Source organism: Plodia interpunctella, chromosome 5 (genome assembly GCF_027563975.2).
Source record: "Plodia interpunctella isolate USDA-ARS_2022_Savannah chromosome 5, ilPloInte3.2, whole genome shotgun sequence".
NCBI lineage: Eukaryota > Metazoa > Arthropoda > Insecta > Lepidoptera > Pyralidae > Plodia > Plodia interpunctella.
The window spans coordinates 5,380,696-5,402,447 of NC_071298.1; the positions used below are offsets into that span (position 1 = coordinate 5,380,696).

General features: G+C 36.2%; 1 protein-coding gene across 1 annotated transcript; it reads left to right on the forward strand.

Moving 5' to 3' along the window:
- The first annotated feature begins 302 nt into the window (after positions 1 to 302).
- On the forward strand, positions 303 to 21,752 carry opa (odd paired). Its single transcript, XM_053745745.2, has 3 exons — positions 303 to 656; positions 4,705 to 5,552; positions 19,925 to 21,752. Exons 2-3 carry the CDS (start codon positions 4,847 to 4,849, stop codon positions 20,545 to 20,547), a joined length of 1,329 nt encoding a protein of 442 aa, XP_053601720.1. The 5' UTR covers positions 303 to 656; positions 4,705 to 4,846; the 3' UTR covers positions 20,548 to 21,752.

Consider the following 21,752-nt stretch of genomic DNA (forward strand, 5'->3'; position numbering starts at 1 on the left):
GCCCTCTGATGCAAACAGCGAGCTTTCAGCGTAAATCTGATAAAGCAAACATATTATGACGGCAACACGAAGAAATTTTCTTCTTAACACTATTGCTTCAAAATTGTCGCTGTTTCCGCAGTTGAATGGAGATAACGGCGAGCGCGAGCGAGATAGAAATATGGCGTGGCGTTGTCGTCGAAGCCGGTATTATTGGATGAAAAAGTAGCCGGTGTCCCGCCCTTTTCGTTGGGTTAGGGCTGCGTTCGCGCCTCCGGCCGCTCGGAACGGTTTCTAAGAAGCAGTATGTCGGTGGTGTCGAGGGGCGGCGACGCGGGAGCCCGCAGTCATGCTGAGAGCCTCAGCGGAGTCACCGGACACACGTCGCGAAGCTTTTCATCGCTCCGAGAAAAATTCCTTGCGTGACGATTTGACCAAAAAACGCATGCAACCGCGAAACGCAGAATTAGGCTGTGAAACCGACTCGAGATTGTTATAACGACGCGCCAATCTCTGTGATAGCAATTGCACTAGTTATATGAGGATACTGAAGTTTATTTTAGATATTATTATTCGTATACGTTGAGTGAAGTGTTTCATATTTACTTGTGTTGCATAACTAGAAGTGATTTTAACGGCTCACTACATATTAAAGACTGGATTAACATTCTTGTCAAGTAAGATATTATTTATCTATTTGTGGTTTTCTTGCCATACTCATATAGGTACTAAGTTTTTTTCTCATAAACTCAGTAAGGGTTGAAATGGTTCCTTTTTTAATAAAACATATTTAAATAACAATGACTAATTGAAGGAAATATGCGTAGATACCTACGGCGCTACGCATATCGTAGCTAATTGCTACGAACCTAATAGGGATGCAGTTTAGCTTATTTTTAAAACTAATCTTATCAACCGGTCTAGTGAAGAAAGAAATTTGTGTGTTATCTAATATATATGCATCTACCTCCTCTCCTTATGAATCTATTTTGAACTTAGGCATAATTATGTGTTATGGAAATAAGTAAATTCAATCTATCTGCCAACTTTTATCAATAAGTCAGCATAATTTAACCTATTTAGCAGTGTCGTATATACAGATATAAGGCCAAAACAATATTATTGCTTACATTTTTACAAGCAATTTAATATCAAATTAGTAAAGCTAACCGACTCGCCAACGGACTTTAAAGCGACGTTTAAAATTCTAGACTTAGGTATATAAGCTGTTAGTACAATATTTAATACTAGCTACGCTACGGGGCTTCGCTCCCGTAGGAATTTCAGGGTAAAAAGTACCCTACGTATATTCTACCTGTGTACCAAATTTCATAACAATCCGTTCACTAGATCTTGCGTGAAAGAATAAAAACATACATACATCTGCACTATATTTTTTAAATTTTCTTTATTATACTGCAATATGCTGGTATTTCAAACATGTAGGTAGAAAATTTAAATACTATTACTACCAAAATGACAGACCACAATACTATGATGCACTATATACTCGAGACCCGACGGACTCTACATAATGTCTCTTCTTTTTTGTATTAGATGTTTTAGATGTTTTTTTTTGTTTAGGTAAGCATGTTAATTTACAAATGTAATTAAAATTATTATTTTGTTCATTTTCTGTGATGTATTATATGCTATGAATAAATTTATTTCTATTTCAATAAGTCTGATAAAAAATAAAACTTATCTTCTTGAAATATTAACATTAATCATTATAAACTAATTTTGAAATTTAGTAATAATAGAACTATATTTTGAATACATTTTAATTTAATCGCGATACATATAGTTCTTATAAACTAAACATTTTCAAAGAGGGTTTGACCTCAGACAGGCAGCCGTTTGTAAAATCATAGCCAAATCTTTAAAATGTAATGCTTCACACTTTTACTACAGCCTTGGGCTTCGGGGCATCACAGCCTCCAACATAATCGGGAAAACGGAAGGATGGGAGAAAAGTAACATATATTTTCTATGTTTAGATGAAAAATAATTAAAATTGTAGAGTCGCAACGATTGCTTTGCTACCGTTGTGATGATTTCCATTTTTAGATATTTTCTAAAAGACCTTGGATTACATTTGATAGAGGTAGTCACAACTACAGATTATTATAATTCTTCTAATTGGTTTATCGTGAATACAATTTTAAAATGCTCTCTACTACCTGTAAATATTAATAATTGCAAGTGTGTGGCAAAAATGTAGAGTCGATGACAACCTACTCCTATTGCGTAGATATATTTAAAAATTTTAGAGAAACATTTGGCATTACTATGGTAGTCATTTTTGGTTTTTTTAAACTGTAATTTTTTATTAAAACTGATTAAAATGTTTAAACCTGCGATATGCTTAACTTCAATAATTTGGGCTACACTACACTATAAACATATCCAAAATAAACAAACGTTTTTCAAATCCAGTTTCACAGATAAGTGTTTTAAAAAAAAACTTGTCTGTATCTAATGTAAAGTATTTAAAAAATATACACTACATATGTATTGATAAATTTAAAGATGTACAATGTACTGATTTCTCTGAAACAAAAAAAAAACTATGTAAAATAGTAATGTAAATTACAGTTCTTTCTTAAATTGTATTAACTAACAGGATTAGAAGATAACGAGGATTTCTTTAAAATTTAACAAAGATCTTTTGAGCAAGTTAAGCATTGCACATCTCAATAGAGAACTAATGTGATTATTGCTAATTCCTTAAAACTGTAAAAATCGTTTGTAAAGCAGCTGCAAAATATTAGCCAACTTATTTGTGCGTTCAATAAACTGGTTTGCCGTCGTAATTTGGAGAATATAAGGTTTAAAATTGCATGTTAGGGTGGTACTATATGATTTTTAATGTGCTGTCTGTAGATATCTGTCAACCCGTTACTTTGTGATGATGCGGCCGCGCGGCGGGGCGTCGCATAGATAATGTAGAGATTAGATGGGAATCAGGCAGGACATTGTTTAAGCCAGGTAGACCCGCAGTCGAGGAGGCTCGAGTGGCCGAACAATGGGTAAACAACATTATTTTCAAGTAACGCGATTAACTTGCGAAAATGTCGATGATTGACAGCTGTGGGAGTGACTTGTTCATTATTACTTGATTTATTTTGGAATTACTTATTAATTACCTAGCTGTAGATCACATGAATTTTAACCCTGAGTGCTAAACTAATTAAAAATATATATAGTACTACTGTACTTTTACTATTGTATTTTTAGTTAAATACTTTTTTAAAAGGTATTTGTAATATTTTTTATTTATATGTGTATGTACTTTTCCCACATTTAGGGTCATGGTTTCGTTCATGACATGACATAACCCATCCTCCTTACATCTACAAACATCTTACTTATTTTGTTACAATATTAGAATATATCAACGAATGAATTGAATAGTATTTGTTTTTTGGAAAATAATATATCTTCCATTACAGTAAACACTTCGGGTATATATGTAAAGTTTAGTAATAAAATTCGATATGCATAATACGTTGTTCTCCAGACAACAGGCCACATTCCTCGCTGTCAGACAATTATGATTCAGCTACAATATCACAACGTCTGTAAATCCATATATCATATCACACACATAATTAATTTATTACATGGCACTCTCATAAATCTTCTCTTGATAATTAATTTCTGCCTATTGTCTGTATATTTTAATTTTCCCACGTAACTCTTAGTTAATTAAAGTAGACACTTTATAATTATGTTATTGCAGCAGATGCTAAAGTAATAATAATATACTTTTTTTTATAAACATCATTGAAAAAGAAGAAAAAAGCACCTATTTAATACTTATTTTCTGAGGAAAAAGTTATTTAATTTACAATTTATGAAATTTAAACTAACAGTACACTTATAATATACGAACCAATCCATATAAAAGAACTGTTAAGATGTAATTTGATTTCTCCAATTGATTTATTCCATGGTTTTGATTGTAAATTAAGAACCACTGTTGTAAAATGATAAGTTAGTACTCACCCTGACAAAAACAATGATGAATACCTAGTTACTGTCAGTAAAAATACAAGACTACTTGCTGATAACGGAACCCTACATTCAGCATGGCCTCAGATCTCAGATTCGCTCTTTTCACTAAATTGTTTTCATTTCAAATTCTCAAGCTATTCACAGTGGTCTTACAAAGTTCATGCTAAGCAGACACTGCAATGGGCAGATTATGCTTACAGACTTAACTAAAAAAAGAATACATAAAAAATACATGTTTTGCCAGTAGGAAAGTACCTATTAATTTTAAAGGGATGCACAGCCATAAAGTGGTCCGGGCTCGAGTCTCGCAACAGGTTTTATCATTCATAAAACTATTTTAATAAACTATCGATGCTAAACCTGGCCATAAAAGAGATTGGAGCCAACCTAACAAATAAACTAAAATTAAATATACACACGACTACAATCGAAATTTTTGTCTCAGACGTATAAAAATGTCCTATAAATTTACCCACAGTTTAATTTAATGTCCAAAAGTACCTGCATCACATTTTTTTTTGTAAATAAAATATTCGTCGGCGGTTATGGGTGCACGAATATGTGTTATTATTTTGAAAAATGGTTTTGAATTTGTCTCGGGCCGTTTGTGATTGCTTTTGCTTCGAACTTGTTTCATGCAAAGAAGGAAAATACCACTGACTAAAGTTAAATTAAGAAATTAATACCATACATTTATTTTTACAGCAACATCTTCTAGAAGAAAGAAATGGTGATTTGTTCGGAGGTTTGGCTAACTGCGTGACAAAATCGCCGTCAAGCGGCCCGTCAGCATCGGCGGAGACTTGTTTGGAAGCAGCGGCGAGCGCGGGTCCTCCCCGCCGCGTGGATGGTGGCGGGCGAATGGGGCTATGCGCCGGCGGCGGCCACCCCTGCCATGAACGCCTTCCTCGACACCAACCACGCGCACCTCGCCTCCTACGGCCTGAAGATGTCGCCACAGCCGGCCTGCGGCGTCGGCGCCCAACACCGGGCCGCCGCGCCGCACCCGCCCCCTCCTCATCATCCGCCTCACTATCAGCCCTATCCTCTGCACTCCTACCAGACGGGCTACCTCCGGGAGTACGGGGGCTGTGGGGAGCTATTTCCTCAACAACCATTAGAGCAGAGTTGGGACTGGCGCGGTGACGTGCACTACCAGGGCGGTGCTCCTCCGCTCGTCCCACATGCGCACGCGCACGCTCCTCATGCGTTCCTCCGCTATGTGCGCGCTCCTCCGCGACGGGACATGCGCTGCCAATGGCTCGACCCCGAGCAGCCCCCTCCGCGGAAAATGTGCAACAAACTGTTTTCAAGTATGCACGAGATCGTGACGCACCTGACAGTGGAACACGTGGGCGGTCCGGAGTGCACGACGCACGCCTGCTTCTGGCAGGGCTGCTCGAGGAACGGCCGGCCCTTCAAGGCGAAATACAAGCTAGTGAATCACATCCGCGTGCACACTGGAGAGAAGCCTTTCCCTTGTCCCTTCCCTGGCTGCGGCAAAGTATTTGCGAGATCAGAAAACCTCAAAATCCACAAAAGAACACATACTGGTGAGTTATGATTTACCTATCTTATTTTATGATTAGGTATTATCTTTCCACTAATTTAGCAATTAAATTTAAGAAAAGATACAAACCAGATTCACTGTAAAAATGCAAAGGAAGCAGAATTAATTCATCACGTTTAGCAGTAAAGGAAAACGTCTATAACAATCTTATATCAGCAACAGCAACATGAGGTCCGGTTGCGGTATAGAGTTGTCGCGGGCATTGAAGCGGACCAGTGTTGATCTGCCGGAACGTTTTGATTCTCATTAAAGCATAATGACCGCCCCCCGCGGCCCGCACATGTCATAAGCAGCACGCCTCGACAATAACCGAGCAGACACAATGACAAACAAACTGACAGAGATCCTTGTAACGCGATCTGCGCACAAACAACGGCTAACGGGCATCCTATAATGTCCTCTGTCGACTTGTGAAGTCCTTTTCTCAGTAAGGACAAAACCCCATTCAGCGCGAGGTCTATTTTTCAATTCATTTCAAAAGTCCAAAGATTCATCTGAACTGTGTAATATGGGATAGAAAAAATATCATAAATTAAAATGTCCAGTTCCGTCGCCTGGCTTCTTGGACGTCTCCCTCGCACGTTACTCCATTGTTATGGGGTAAAGTATTGGTACTTAACTTTAAATATCGATTTTCGGGTAGACTCCAGGAATTCGTATGGGCAGATGGTTTTATATTTTTTTTTTAACGACCATCAGTGTTTAGTGTTGCGTCCAGACTTTTGTCCTGTGCCCCCGTCCTCTATTATCTCATACGGGCGACAGAATAGACCCCGCTTTTTGTGGCCAGCTTAAAGAATTGTTTTACGATCGGCTATAAATTAACTGGGACGAGCTCGTGGAGCAATATGGAATTGGAAGCCCATTAGATACCATAAAATGTACAAAATATTCTGATGATTTCATTGACCAAACATTAATCGCTTCTTTTCCTCGTAATAATAGTTAACTATTTAGTAATAAAGTCCTACACTAATATAACTCATCCAAAGTTAATTTCCTAATTGCAATGGATTATAACATAATAATATAATACCTACTTACGAATGATATTATACAATCCAATAAAATTATTCATAACGCGGCCCACGTGAATTTCCCTTCTAAACAAAGTAAAATCTCTTTATTTTGTGCACATAATGATTGGCAATATATCGGGTTCTAAGCAATGTATCGCGATGCCAGGTATTTAAGTTAGTCCATCCCTTATACAATTGTGAAAACTACATCAAATTCAATTCAATAGTTCTTGCGTGATGCGCGAACATACATAAAGACAGGCAAAAATTCTAAAAAATATGTTGTGACTTCTGATAGTCCCAAAAAGACCCCCATAATTTTTGCACTTATTATTTTACGATCTTTCATGCTAAATAACAAACATACAAATAAGTACTAAAATATCACAGAATTCCAATTTTAATACGTAAGCGACAAGTAACACAGAAGTAGGGCTACCGAATTTTTACGGCAACGAGTCTCCAGCGCGCTTGAAACTGATACTTTTATTGAAGAGAGTAACATGATACCTAAAACACGAACATATTGGTAGCAAGCGGTATAATTCACTCATAACATCCATAGTTAATTATTTACCCATATTGTTATATTACAAATCAAGTATTTTGTTGTCATACTTATTTGAAGTAAATAAAATAGAATCCGCGATTACTATGAAATTTTGAAAAAGTAATTATTCAATACGATTAAAGAATGTAATCATCGACTTACATATCTACCTATATGTATTTGTGTATTTCTCATAAAATACTCCCATAATAGATATTTCTTAAAAAATCTTATTAAAAATCCTCCATCCTTTCATTGTTATCAAGCTGCTTATAGTCAGGAAACGAAAGTTTATGCCAGCCAATCGAATGCGTATAAAATGTTTACGAACACTTCATCCGCAAAGGGGTGTTTTTGCCGGGGTGAACTATAATAGTAATGACGATATGATCACGACCAACTTCGAAGGAAGTGAGTACAGAAAGATACCTATCGTATAACAGCCAAATTATGTTAATAATTACTTACATAGGGATTCATGAACTTTTTTTTTTGGAAATCAGTAATCATCATCTTATAAAGCACCATATAAGCCTGATATGTTTATTATGATTTAATGTTCGGTATGATTTAATTTCATATAATATTTTAGGAAGATGTTAAAAATAATATTTACTTACGTTGAAGGATTTTGTGTACAATAATGCTAACAAGACAACTTTTGGTATTTATTACTACCGTATCAAATTATTTCGGTATCAAGTACTGGGACGGCTACATTTCTATAGATTCGTCAATTTGCGTCCTCGTGAAGACCCCAGCCATCAAACGCAGGCTAATATGGCGTATGAAATGACGCTTTCACAATATTTGCAAACAATACGGAACCCTCTGCGGTTTCATTGAGCAACGTCTGGTACAGTGCGTTACTATACTCTTTAAAATGCACTTCATATAAAAAAAACGCTAATGAAAATATAATTAATTCGTATCAAGATGTCGATACAACAAAAAACTCTTTATTTTCTGCAAAAAATGTAAACGATTTTGAATTTCATGAATTTGTAGTACCCACTACGGAAGAACTCTTCCAGGTACTTTAATATTCATTCCGTCTTTTGAATAAGCTTTTTCAGAAAAATATAACAATAATTCCAAAATATAACAAAAATTACTACCTATCTTAGGATTAAAGTATTTTAGATGAAATGAATAAAACCAGATTTTTAAATTAGACTTTTTAATATACAGTCCATAATAAAGAACGTATTGTTCGTTCGGCCATTTTACGTATTCGTGTATGATAATGTTGTAACCCTATAATAGCTGGGTGCATTTTAAAAGGTGTTTATGTGAGCCAGCCATCTGTCCCGATTTGATAAATTGTATAAAAAATATTATCTACAGCACAATGCCGAGCGTGTGTGTGTGATGGGGGCGCTTCAGGAGAACATTCAAAAAACTTTGTGTTGTCATCACTCTTTGTATATATTTTTAATTCCTTTTAGATAAGTAACTACACTAACTGTGTATTATTTTATTGGTTGGTCTTATAATGCTAGTTGCATTGCTATGTTTAGTGGCCACCTACATAGTCCTGAGTTGCACTTATATGATATTCCATTTAACTTTTACTCTGAATACAAGTGTAAAAACTTATTATTATCTGCCCCTAAAATGTATTGTTTCAAAGTTTGTAATCTTCTTACAAGTTAAACATTCATAAATCTCAAGCTACAAAAACTGTCCGCCTTCGTTCATTAATTGTCAGATATTCCACGGAAAACATCCGTGTAAAAACAAACGATAATTTGAAGGGCGTGGCCGAGCCATCACCCGTCGGTAGCACCGTAGCATCATTACAACCCTCGACACACATCGTATCGATATATACACACCCAGACGAATACTCATGTAAGTTTCCATCACTTGCTACCCCAAACAAAACGCACACACCAGCAACTGAACGATATTCCGAGACAAAAGCGCTAAGCGGTTTATTTTTTTGTCTTCTTTGTCGCCACCCCTCCGATGCTACATTGACAACGCATCATCGAGGTGACGATGGCCGAACACATATGTCGCTCCGTATATTCAGGATTTGTAGGACCGAATTTAAATGACAAAGTGAGCGCTCTTCGAATAAATTGCCACCACCGACGCTAAAGTTCCTAGAAAAAATATGCTCCGAGGACGCGAACAGTTCTCTCCAAGCATTCTTTTGCGAGCAAACGTGACAATTGTTTTTATCGTGTTGGAAATTTACTAAATGTCATGGAGATGGTGCGAACAGGGTTCAAGAGTGCGGGCAAAAACTGCTCCGCCATGTTGCCGCAGTGCGCGCGCGTCGGCAACCGGGCAGCGATTCCTTGTCTTCCACTCGATACATCGGATACCGATGCAGAGATACGTATCTCGCATCGCTAATGTGATCTCAACAATTAGTTGATTACAGATTCGTATCGATAAAAACTAGAATAATTTATATAGCTTCTTACATCGCAGTGGAAGCATTCTACCAGCGCCATGCGGAATTATACATAACTAAGTACGGGTTTAAGAAAAATTAAAGTTTAAATTTGTGTCAATTTTTTGTTAGTTGTACTAAAAGTAATTGTTTGTTTTTAATACTTACACCTAACAAAATGGCAAACGTCATTGCAATTAACTAAATACCAATAACAACAAGAGGAAAATGTAGTAATAGGTAATATAAAATTATCGCAAATGTATAATGTAAACGAAATTACTAACATCAAATCAAGTATCATGAATACCGACTACCTATAACTTAGATTTTAACAACTAAAATTCATTTTCCATTACGTTTCGCATTATTCTATTCCAGGCCCTTAGTAAAGGTAATTTATTAGAGGAATTATTAATCAAAGTCTGAAATTGTTTCGTTAGAGATAGCATCGCACAATCAATCAATCGTTTCTTGTACATAGTTTAATCGAGCAAGTAATCGGGTATCCATCCGAACTATTACCAATATCCGGTCCCGCCCAGACGCAGAGGAGCTACGGAATACTTCAGCTGATGGTTTAATTAATTCGATGTTTATTCAATTACATTGCTCACCTACTTCTTAATGAGAACCAAGCAGATTGCCTGGTTTCTATAACCGAATTCCGTATCGCTCAACTTTGTCACCTTTTGTAGCAACTTGATAGTTGCTAATATGTAAGGAACATGTTATAAAACAAAGTCCTCTGCCACGTCTGTCTGTCTGTTCACAATAAACTCAAAAATGTATTTTCATGCTGTTTTTGGTTTTGTTTTAGGTGTATGTATAATATTAATTATTAGTAGGTATATTACTAGTATTATTTCAATATTGTAATTATAAGAAATTAGTTTTTTTGAAATTATCTCTCTCCTCTCATATAAATTCCAATTGTTTCATAGCATTGTTGATGCTTAGGGTCCATTGGTAGCAAGCGGCAAGTTTTAATACTAATTGACGACATCAATCCAGCATCTCTATAATCTGTCTCTTCTGCTAAGACCAAGCGGAATCGGCGTTGTCAGATATTTTCCCCTATGTAATATCTGGCCGCTAAACAGGCCAGATCTGTGTTTGAAGCTTAAAAAATTTCTACATATCCTTGTTGTTATACTCCCGTTTTAGAAAACTACTCTAATAATTTCGTTGAAAATTGAAATATAACTAACGGTCGAAAGTTCGACCTAGCTAGGTCTCATTTTAAACATTATTATTTATATAGAATACGAAAAGAATCAGTCTCAAGCCATACAGTAGATACTCGTACGCGCACGGGTAAGTCGTCCGGGGCAGCAATACGGCACATAAATTGTCGAGGTTGCAAAGTAACAATGGTTTGGTCGGAGCCCGCGGGGAGCAGCCTACGCCCGCCCTCTCCTATCTTATTACCATCATTTCTTTTGACACTTTACTATCCGTGCCTGTATTTTATAATGACAACGTTGTGTTGTTCGCTGCAAGGTGTGTAAGGAATGGGATCTTACGCCACGGACGGCAGTTTAGATTTTTGAGATTTTAATACGCTGTAACGATGTAAATCTTTTAAAAGTACCTATGTATTGCATGACGACTGCGAATTAAAATATACCTAACAAAACTTTTACAGCTAAACAATGTCCTCCATTAAACAAGTTTTTTGGTTAATTATATAGGTAACATTCACATTCCTTCCACGCCCTGATACAAGCAGTAAAGTTACGTGAGAAACATCAACCGATAAATAAAGGCAAGATCATATAAGTCAAATAGGCGTAGGCGACTCCAACTTTACGCTTTTTTAACACAATTAGATTTCTCATTAAATTAAATGAGCTATCAGCCATTTTCAGAGTGGATAAAAAATATTGCCCTTTGAGGTGCCTAACAGTGCGAATTCCTTTGACGTGTAGACGACCGCAGCGACCGTCACTGCATGTTTCATGAGTTTTTTGGTCGACACCTTGTCGCTATCAATATGTATGGCGGTGTGTGATATCGCCGACAACGCTAGCTTGGTCGCCAACCCAGTCATTATAGCCTTACACTCCTATAAAGGTGCTAACCGTGACCATTAAGCTGCCTCGGTAATTGAATAGTTCCATTTCGAACCCTAATGGCCATAATCGTGCTAATCAGAATTAATTATTGCTGTATTGCGGTCATGTTGTCATATTCTTAATACTAGGCAATAACTCATTTGAAATTATAGAGCTTTTAACCTAAATTATAACATTAGTGTCTCCAAATTACCTAAGTGTTCAGCTACAGTTTATTACATATTAATGCAATGAGACGAGTGAATTAACATTCACTTCATCTTTATAGGTAATTATATAGGATACTCGTACTAATATGATAACAGGTAATCTAATAAATAATATTTATTTTATTGTGTATTTATGCTTATACACATTTGTTTTATTCTTTATGAAGCAGTGAAAAAAAAATCAGTGTTAAAGTTTCGGAAAAACAGTGGACTCGCGATCGGCACCCGGATAACAATCGAATGTTTACACGACAATAAGAGAAAGAGTTCCTAAGACCCACAGACACGTTTTATTTAATTTAAGGCCTTTAGGGTATTTTTTGCTGCGGGCCTATTTTAAGAATCTCGACTCGGTTTTTGCACATCCGAATTTTTTCGACAAATATTGTTTGTTTTAGTTAAAATCGAGAAGACAAAATTCTATTGGAAAAAATTCTGGAATATGTAATTAAAGATCAAAGTAATTAAAAAATGGCTAAAATATTTTCTTATGACTACATTGGTATTTTTATATTATACTTACCTATACGAGTATTTTGCATCTATCAAGGATTCTCAGACAGACGTCAACCTCACTCAACATCGAAATTCTTTTAATAAATTACAGTGTAAAAAGATTGTGAGCACAATAATTCTTGTAGGACCCACTCGTGCCTCACAAGGAATGCCTGGCACTCGTAGAATGTGGGCGCGTCGCTGAGGGAACAACAAGAATTAAACACTTCAAATAAAAACAAAAACAGCTATTAATATTCGTTAGAAATATTGGTTTGTCCCAAAAATGTGCCCAGGGGCTGAAACTCGATCCTGCGTAGGAGTCGGGTGGACGCGCCCGTGCCACTCCTAAATACATTATCTCAATTTATTTCGATATTTAAATAGATTTCAATATTTTTGATTTGGAAGTGTCTTAACTTTCTTTAAATATTTGAAGAAAATACGGCAAAGTGTATTTTCTGTTAATACTTTTTTAAACAATACCTATTTATCGTCCATTAGATTCGGCTCTTAATTTATTTTATTCCTTAAAAAAATCATAAAAATGTCCTCAGTATATTACTAAAATACTTACTACTTATAATTACTAAAATACTAAAGAACCCATACATATGTAACTTATCAAAAACTGTCTTTTTAAATGGGCAAATATGACAAAACGTATCCATGTATCGTTCATCGGAAATCGGTATATCACGTTGTCCGCCGGAGTCGATACTGGGAACTGAGATGGCAACATTGACAATTAATAAAACGATTCTTGTACAATACTTTTGTGTAGCTCGAGACCTCGAGTATCTTCATTTTCTCAAGAAGTTTTATGCAATGTGGATCACGGAAAACCGGAGAGTTCACTTAATTCCCAAGTAGGTACTTAATTAAAAATTTACGGAAATACGGTAAGTATTTTCATAATGCCTAAAAAATGTGCATAGGACATTCGAAACCCTAAGAACTTGGTAACATTTTGTGAACTCTAACTTGTGTTAATCAGTTTCATTTTTAAATGACATCATTTGACAACTATGGTTATTATGAGATTTAAACTTGAAATATTTCCTGGTAATAATAACAGACAGTAGGTATTTTGTATTTACTTAAGTAGTTAAAATATATAATGAACTAACCTGTGACTTCGCTCGCATGAATTTCCCACGGGAAAAATATTTTTCCGGGACGAAAGATTCAAACTATATGTACCTATGCAACATTTCAAGAAGATATTCTTCTTCTTAGGGTGTCGATTCGGAAAATCATATATACTTTAAATATATCATTTAGACTAACTGCTTTCGCATTTATAATATTAGTTAGGATTAGCATATCTCTCTCGTCTGAAAGTCCTGATTGATGTAACTGATAAAACTGATACATATGGCACAGGCATAATGTGGAGACCATATTCACCTTCAAAAATCTGTTCCCATAGTGTTTTGTAGATAAACAATGAGATTGGGGCACCTGTCAGGCAAGAATAAGTACAAAACGAGTGGAACCGCGCCACGCTCGTCAATCCTGACGTCAAGCGTTTTGACAGCCCTAACCGGCATCATCGCCCATGCCGAAAAAAATAACCAAAAATACGCGCTTGATTTCTGAAAAATATCATAAAGAACTTCTAAGGCAGGTATCAATTCAGATGTCTAGTCTACAAATTATTAACATTTAATAAAAAATAAGGAAAGGGTCATTGCTTTGGGGAATTATTAAAGCAAGATAGCGATAAAAGGACATGGAGAAAATAATACCTAGACATTTGAAAATGAAAATCTTAGTGTTTATTGAGATGAATTTTTGAGATGAACTTAGTTTTGAATTTATATATAATATTAGTTGGGATGTCTGCCATTATAATTACATCCGCTCCCAACATCTTCTGGTTATAGGATACATGTCGTTTTCTAAAATTCTATTTTTTGAGAAAAATGTAAAACATGATTTTATTATATTTGTTTATCCCGGAGAATACACTAGAGACAATAAACCCTAGTTTTTGTGAATATAACATTTCACACTGTTGCAAATTTTCTCTTTATGACCCCAATAATGCATAATAAATATATACCTACTACTTAATTAGCGTACAGTACGGCCTCTCCATGCACTTTACGCAAAACGGCTCTCATTCAGTCACATCACAAGTTGCCGGCTGACTAGGTCTCATACGTTTTCGAACGCAAAACTGTCATGGCGTCAACTCAGGCATCTAGTCAAATATGCCTCGAATACAACTGTTTTTTCTGAAATAATTTTATTTTGTCTACTATGTTCGACTTGAGTTAGTCCTATGTCTGCCATTATAACTATATAACTAGCATTTCTTAGAGATTCTATAAGAAGACGAAATGTCTCATTACACACGTTTATGCTTCCTAAATACAATCCATCATTTATCTGTAAGGTCTTCCTCTCCCCGATATTCATAAAAAACTTCAGTACACCAATCATGTATTTCGTGACATTCCTGGAGTTGGAAAGACCCTATAGGCGCCGTGGAGGTGCTGTGTCGTGTGGAGAGATGCATGATAGCTTATCTCCCCTTCACATCTACACGCCAGTACTTTCTGTCTTGTCTGTATGTCTGCCAGTTTATACACCTAAGACTTCATTGAAACTAACATTCGGTCTTGCAGATTTCCAAAATTAATATAGAAATATATTTCTATAAATACACCGGGCAAGTAGACGGACGAGCTAGACATTACACATTTATTTAATAAACTAATAAAGAAACGTTCTCATGCGAAAATGTTTGTCTGCAAAAGGATCCGGCAAGGACCATGTTAAAACCGGTGTATAAATAAGGCTTTGATATTTTACGACACCATAATTCATTCATGAAATAATTATTCCGTCTTTTTATTGCAATAAATGACAAATAAAACATAGCAATAGAATAATTGAGCCAAATTATAATGGTTGGCACACGCATTCGTCAAACTCAGATGAAATCGAAGTACATTGCAGGTTTTTGAAGTAAGCTTTGTGTCAAGGATAATGCAGCAGTGTACTTGAATTTGCCACGATTATGGCCAATACGGTACTGGCAAATGCAGTTGAGGGGACCAGTCCCACGCCAGGTTATACCGGGCTGGCTGTGAATCAGACACAGCAAGACGAAAAAGACTCGCGGTCGCAGCTTGGTAACATGTTCGATTTTCCACCAGCCAACAGCCAACATGCGCACGCGCATGGTATATCAGTTTAATTTGTTTTCGACCCGTACAACCGTCCTTCCTCTCACGCTCCGCGTTTTCATTTAATTTATGTTTATCAGCGAGATATGACTGTGCAGTTTGTGGCCTGTGTTGTTGCTACATTTACTATTATATTTTTATTGGGACGCTTTTGTATGAGATGGCAGATATTTATCGGGTATCGGAACATTATTCGGTCCGCTCATAATCGTCCACATAAAGCACCTTGTCACACGGTCGTTGGGCGCCGAATGCGCTGCCCGACCCCGCATATTCTTTTTGTGCTCGAACAAGGGCCGTATTCTCTGAGAAGTGGAAAAAATGAAGATATTAATATATCTTTCTAATTCGAAATACGTTTCGGATAAAGGCGGGCATCATAAATCATTATACATGCCGTACGAAATTCCTTTTAAAGCGCGAGAGAAAATCGGTGTTCGAGGAAGTATCGTCAATCAACCGTTATTGTGACATTTCTGAAGAGGCTCTTAGGACGTGTGGAGTTCTAGTTTGCGGAATATTGTAAAGTTGAGACCATATTGACTATCTGTATTATTATTTTTTGCCTATACATATAGAACTAAAGACTAAGATGTAGTAAAGGAAAAGAAGGCAAAGTCCTAGGACTCTTTCAGGTGATGTTCATGAATTATTAGACTGCGTTAAAATATTGGGATATCGGCCATAGTGTAATGGGCCTTACAGATTTTGTTCTCGTATATTGTTCATCGAGTGTGGTCGTAGATTTAGTAGGTCAAACGTTGGAACACTACAACCTCCGGATCTCAGAATCGACCAGTCATCGACCGCTCATTAGCCGCCTGTCCATTGAAGATTGAATTAGCTCAGATATACACTATTCTGTATCATTTAATAATCGATTAGAATAATAAAAACATCGAATGATTTATGGTATGTACTTACAACTTGTATATATTAGTCACTGTTAAATCCATTACCAATTAAAATCAATAAAAAAATACTCATCTGTATATAGTTTTTGTCATCAAGATGCTAAATGTAATGATCCGGTTTTGGAAATTGCAAATTATAGCATAACAAAATAAAATTTAAAAATAAATACTTCAATGACAATTCGAAATTACTTTTAATGCTACTGTTTATAAATTTGTCAGTTGTAAAAACAGGTGCGATGATATTGAATATCGCACATTAAAATTCAAAGTGATGACACGGAAGTAGGTGCGCCGTCCACCCACTCGATAGTCCAATAAGAGATATTTCGGGAATTCTGTTTGTAAAACCGCAATAAATAGCAATTTAGGTGGTTTGTCTGCAACGTGATCTGCCTTAGTCCGATGTTTGTTTTTTCTATAAACTAACCTAAAGCCATTTACCACAATTTGGGTGCAAAGGCCGAATGTTTCGTGTTTCGTGCTATTTGTAAAAAGCATGTTTTCTCAGCGGAGCGCACTTAAGTAGCGTTTGGTAACCCAATATCGGACAGTAATTCTGTAGGCGATGTGCCAACTGTCTACTCGCTTGTTTACTAATTTTATTACTTTGACTCGGTCATTCGGGATTTGTAACTTCACTCCCATTTGCATCTCACTCGTGAAATATTTATTGTAAATTAATGATAATGATAACGTTAAGCCTAGACCAGATGTTGGATGACAGTCACTGGTAGCGTACTGCGTACCTATGTAAATAGTGTTTTGTGATGATTCAATAATTAATATAACTTCAGTTGCACACTATGAATGTGACAATGTGACGACATCGAAACACCTATCCTCAATTTTGCTATTCAAACGTAAACATTTAAGATATGCACGGCTTCCCTCTGGTAAGCCGTAATGATATTGTTCCTTGTCGATTAAAAAAAGTGTCCCCTGTGGGTGATACAGCCGTTTAAGATAAGATCTGATCTGTGCTGCCACGCCGTGTCCGATCTTCAAAAACCCGCATCACAAATTACTTCGATGCAGAAGTTGCACTCATTTGATAACTTAAGTAGTTATGTGCCGCTGAGAAATTTCTGTTCTCAAATATTTCCTCCCTTGAGAATTCCCGCAGGTTTCGAAGAGAAATGAAAAAAAAACCACATAAACACATACAGACTACTCTAAAAAAGATTGTCAGTAATTTCTGAGATTATATCCAGTCCGTTTCCATGCATTCTCTAAATTTTCCAGAATGGCAAAGTGTATTCAATGACATTTACACAGCATGTGACATTTTAATTGCCTCTATTTTAAATCGAATGAAATAAATAAAATCTGAAACGTTTCAAAATGTCGAGTATTTACTTATACGAAGCGTTGTATCTGTGTCCATTTCATTTGTGCCCATATGCCAGCCAGCATTCTTTTGCAGTTTTTATTATACAGGCAAACATTGGTTAAAAATAGTCAAAAACATAATTCTTCGAACTGCCTTATCTTATCACAGCCTTATATTTTACCTTGCTGTTTGCGTGATACGATAAAACATGCCTACTTGTAAGAAATCCCTATAAAATCTTGGCAAAAATTTACTAAGAATCATCAATCACATTAAGCTCTTCCTGTCTGCTCATTTTAAAAGATCTGGTTCGTCGCGTGCTCATCACAACACATTAAATCCTGATAGAATTTGTCGTTGACTCTTTTTTGTATAATCGCTGATGAGAGGACGATTACTAATTAGACGGGCGACACATGTTTGGACTCTTTTATCTCGTATTTAGTTCATTAGCGTTTAAGGCCTGCGAGACGTTTTTATTGTTTTGACCTGAGCGTGATCGAGATTAGCTTCGGTATCTTTTATTCGATACAAAGGGGGACAAAAAATATTTAGTGTGATAGTATAATGCGCAAATATTTGGCGTAGAGGTGAAGAATGAAAAAAAAGGAAGTATCATTGAGAATAAGCCGTCGAATGTCGATCAATGAGTACACAAAAATTGCGGTAAGGGAACGCCTAAAAAGCCCTATTATTGCCGCGTTAACAGACACTTGAGATTAGCATCTGTGCGTCCTCCACGATCTTCGAGCTTCGAACACAATGCGCCGGATTACAACCGAAGAGGTTTATTTGTAAACATTACAAAGAAAATGGTATTGTACGCGGTCACACTAGCCATGCCTGCCTACTTGTAATGTATTTTATTGAATGTTATTCTCATCTCACACGATTCGGTGAACTCGTGAAGAATTTATCAATACGCGAGGCCCCGAAAGCTGTCGATCTCACAAAAAATATCGATCTGCAAAAAATTCGAATGTATCATAAAGGAATAATTCTACAATAAAAATAATAGATAGTTACATGTATGACGTTGTTAGTGAGACTTGTTATAATAAAATTGTAGATTTTAGTTATTGGAGGTTGTTTATTTTTGTGAAGTTCGCATAATAACGCTTTGTTAATTATGAAACAATTAAATAACGTCAAGAAAACCTTTTATTTCGACATTAGTCTATAATAATATAGTGGTTAAAATATAAATTGAGCCATAGTTGTATTAGTTCATCTTTGCATAAATATTTCAAGTGTTTGATGACTGCTCTACATTTTATTTTAAAATTCCGAGTTTCATTTTTGTATCATCGGAGGCAACACCATTCTATATTGAAGTTTCTTTTAAAAATGATTTAAAGGCTAAATAATGTCTTTAACTACTATTGTTAAAGTTGAGTATACTTTTGTTTGTTAACCCGAGAACAAAATAAAAATATTAGAGAAGGGCATCTGTTGAACAAGATATCTTCAGCAATGAAATCTATGAAGCTGAAAAATCGTAACTATTTGTAAACGAGGAAGTGATCCGACCAAATCTTACAATTTAATTTAAATCTAGAAAAACTAATGAAGCGAAATTTTTTAAATTAAATATTTATTAATGTAAACTAAATTATTTAAATAATTGTTTATTGTTCATCTTATTCAGTTATATTTGATAATGTAATTGTAAACTTTGTGCTCATTTTTATTTTATCTTCTTACGGCAATGTGACAAAGTCGTCTTATAAATATGATTTACGTCCGTGTTAAGTATCCCGTGCAATTGTTGTGAATATTTATCTGTGCTCGTAAACTATGAGCAGCGAGCAAATCTGGTTATTTATGGCGTGATTGGACATTTGCGTACATACAGACAGTATCGTTTTATTCTTCAAGGGGATGAACATTATCGTTTGCCATACTCAATGTCTGATGTTGGCTTTGTTTTAGCTTATTTTTGTTAAGAAGCTGCAATCATCTACCTATGACGTATTATGATGGTAATTCAAAAACTCAACCGCAGGGTTAACCATACGAGGAACGTCTTAGAAACCAACCATCTATAGATCTTCATTTACAAATTTATTTCCCAATCAATTTGATGTTTATGTTGCTGTGCTACTTGTGTTCAGTCTTTTTTTATAACGATGAAATTTCTTCTTCTTCAGGTGAGAAGCCGTTCAAGTGTGAGTACGCTGGCTGCGACCGACGGTTCGCCAACTCCTCGGACAGGAAGAAGCACTCACACGTCCACACGTCGGACAAGCCTTACAATTGCCGCGTGCACGGGTGCGATAAGTCCTACACACACCCCTCCTCGCTGAGGAAACACATGAAAGTACACGGAGCCGCGGGTGACGCCTCGCCGAGGTACGACAGCGATGGTGACGACTCCTCCTCAGCCGGCAGCGTGAGCGTCACCGCCGGCGCGGCTAGTCCGGCCGCACCCCTCCCCCCACCACCCGCCCCCGCGCCAACACATCACCTACATCACCATCCAACGATAACAGACAAACTAGAAAGCCTCAACGAAAAATACCTCAACCCTCACGACCAAAAACCCTACGAACGCCCCCCTGCTGCGCCTCCTCATCACAATCAACCGCACATTACAAACATCGGCGGAAACGGTGTTATGGACAATAAAATAGGTTTCGGCGGTCACTGGACGCAGTTTCAGCAGCCGGCGCCGGCGATGCCGCACGGCGTGCCAGACTGGTGGTGTCCTACGCAGGAGACGTACCACCATCACCACTTGATGCACCACTCCGGTGCAGCCGCCGCTTACTGACCTCATCGCGCTTAGGGAACTCTTCATTCGACGATCAGAAGTCACGGGTAACAAAAACACATAATTTGGCAAAAAGTTTTCAATTTTATGACACTCATCTGCGCAAAATTTTCGATTTTTTTATTGAACGTAGAATGAAAAGTTCACTAAAGCGCATCGTTAGTCAATGCTTTTGAGAGTACATTACGCTTAATAATATAAATAAATCCGACCACAGACCTACCTAATGTATTTATCAGCCGTCCGAGTTTAATATGTCCAGGGACTTTGTTAATAGATATGTAAATGTCAAAAGTATTTGTTTCGAGTAAAATTTTTAAAAACAATTGAGTCTTGTTGAACAATGAATGCTGGTGTAAATTTACAGCATGTTGTATTTTAAAATAAAACAAAATGCACTGAGATCCTTAGAATATTGTTTGGATCATTGTACGACACGGCTTTTGTGATATCCTTGGTGGTAATTATGCTGTGTGCTGTGTAGATTTTTGTCAACTGCATTGTTGACAATGATTTATTACCGTTTTGTACGTCCCAAACAGTCGCATGTAAACAGTTACATTTATTGTGTACCGGGAATTTGAAATTAGACATTTTGACCATATAAAAAGTTAAATTAAAATTTAGTACTTGTTTTTCCTTCAAACTATATTATTTCTAGACTTTAATGTTTCATGCGCTCAATTGTATCTGATTACATTGTCGATTGCCTAGTTAATATAATAACCATACGCCTTGTACTTTCATAAAATTCTAATTATCAGCATGGCCAAAGCACCGAAGTCTTATAAAAGTACGATTTATAGGTTGTAAAAATCGTGTAAAGTAACTTTAAGATAGCTTATTCCATGTATAAATAAATAAAACGCCCAGTGATAGTAGATATTAAGGGATTGATTTTTATTGTAAATTGTGTATTTGCTATTTAACTGTGCTACCTATACCTATGTGCTACCTATCTTGGAATGTATTTCTACATAAAATGCTATTATATATTATGTACCCATATATATTATGATGTTCATAATGACTATTTTTTCACGGACCGTCTTATTAGATAGAAAGAAAAAAAATAAAGTTGAACCTATGTCTATATTATTATACATAAATGACTGAGAGCACGATTTATTTTTAAGTTATTTTAAGAGAAAATTGTTGTCTTTTCTACAGCCCTGTAAATAGCAAAGGAATAAATGAAAAACATA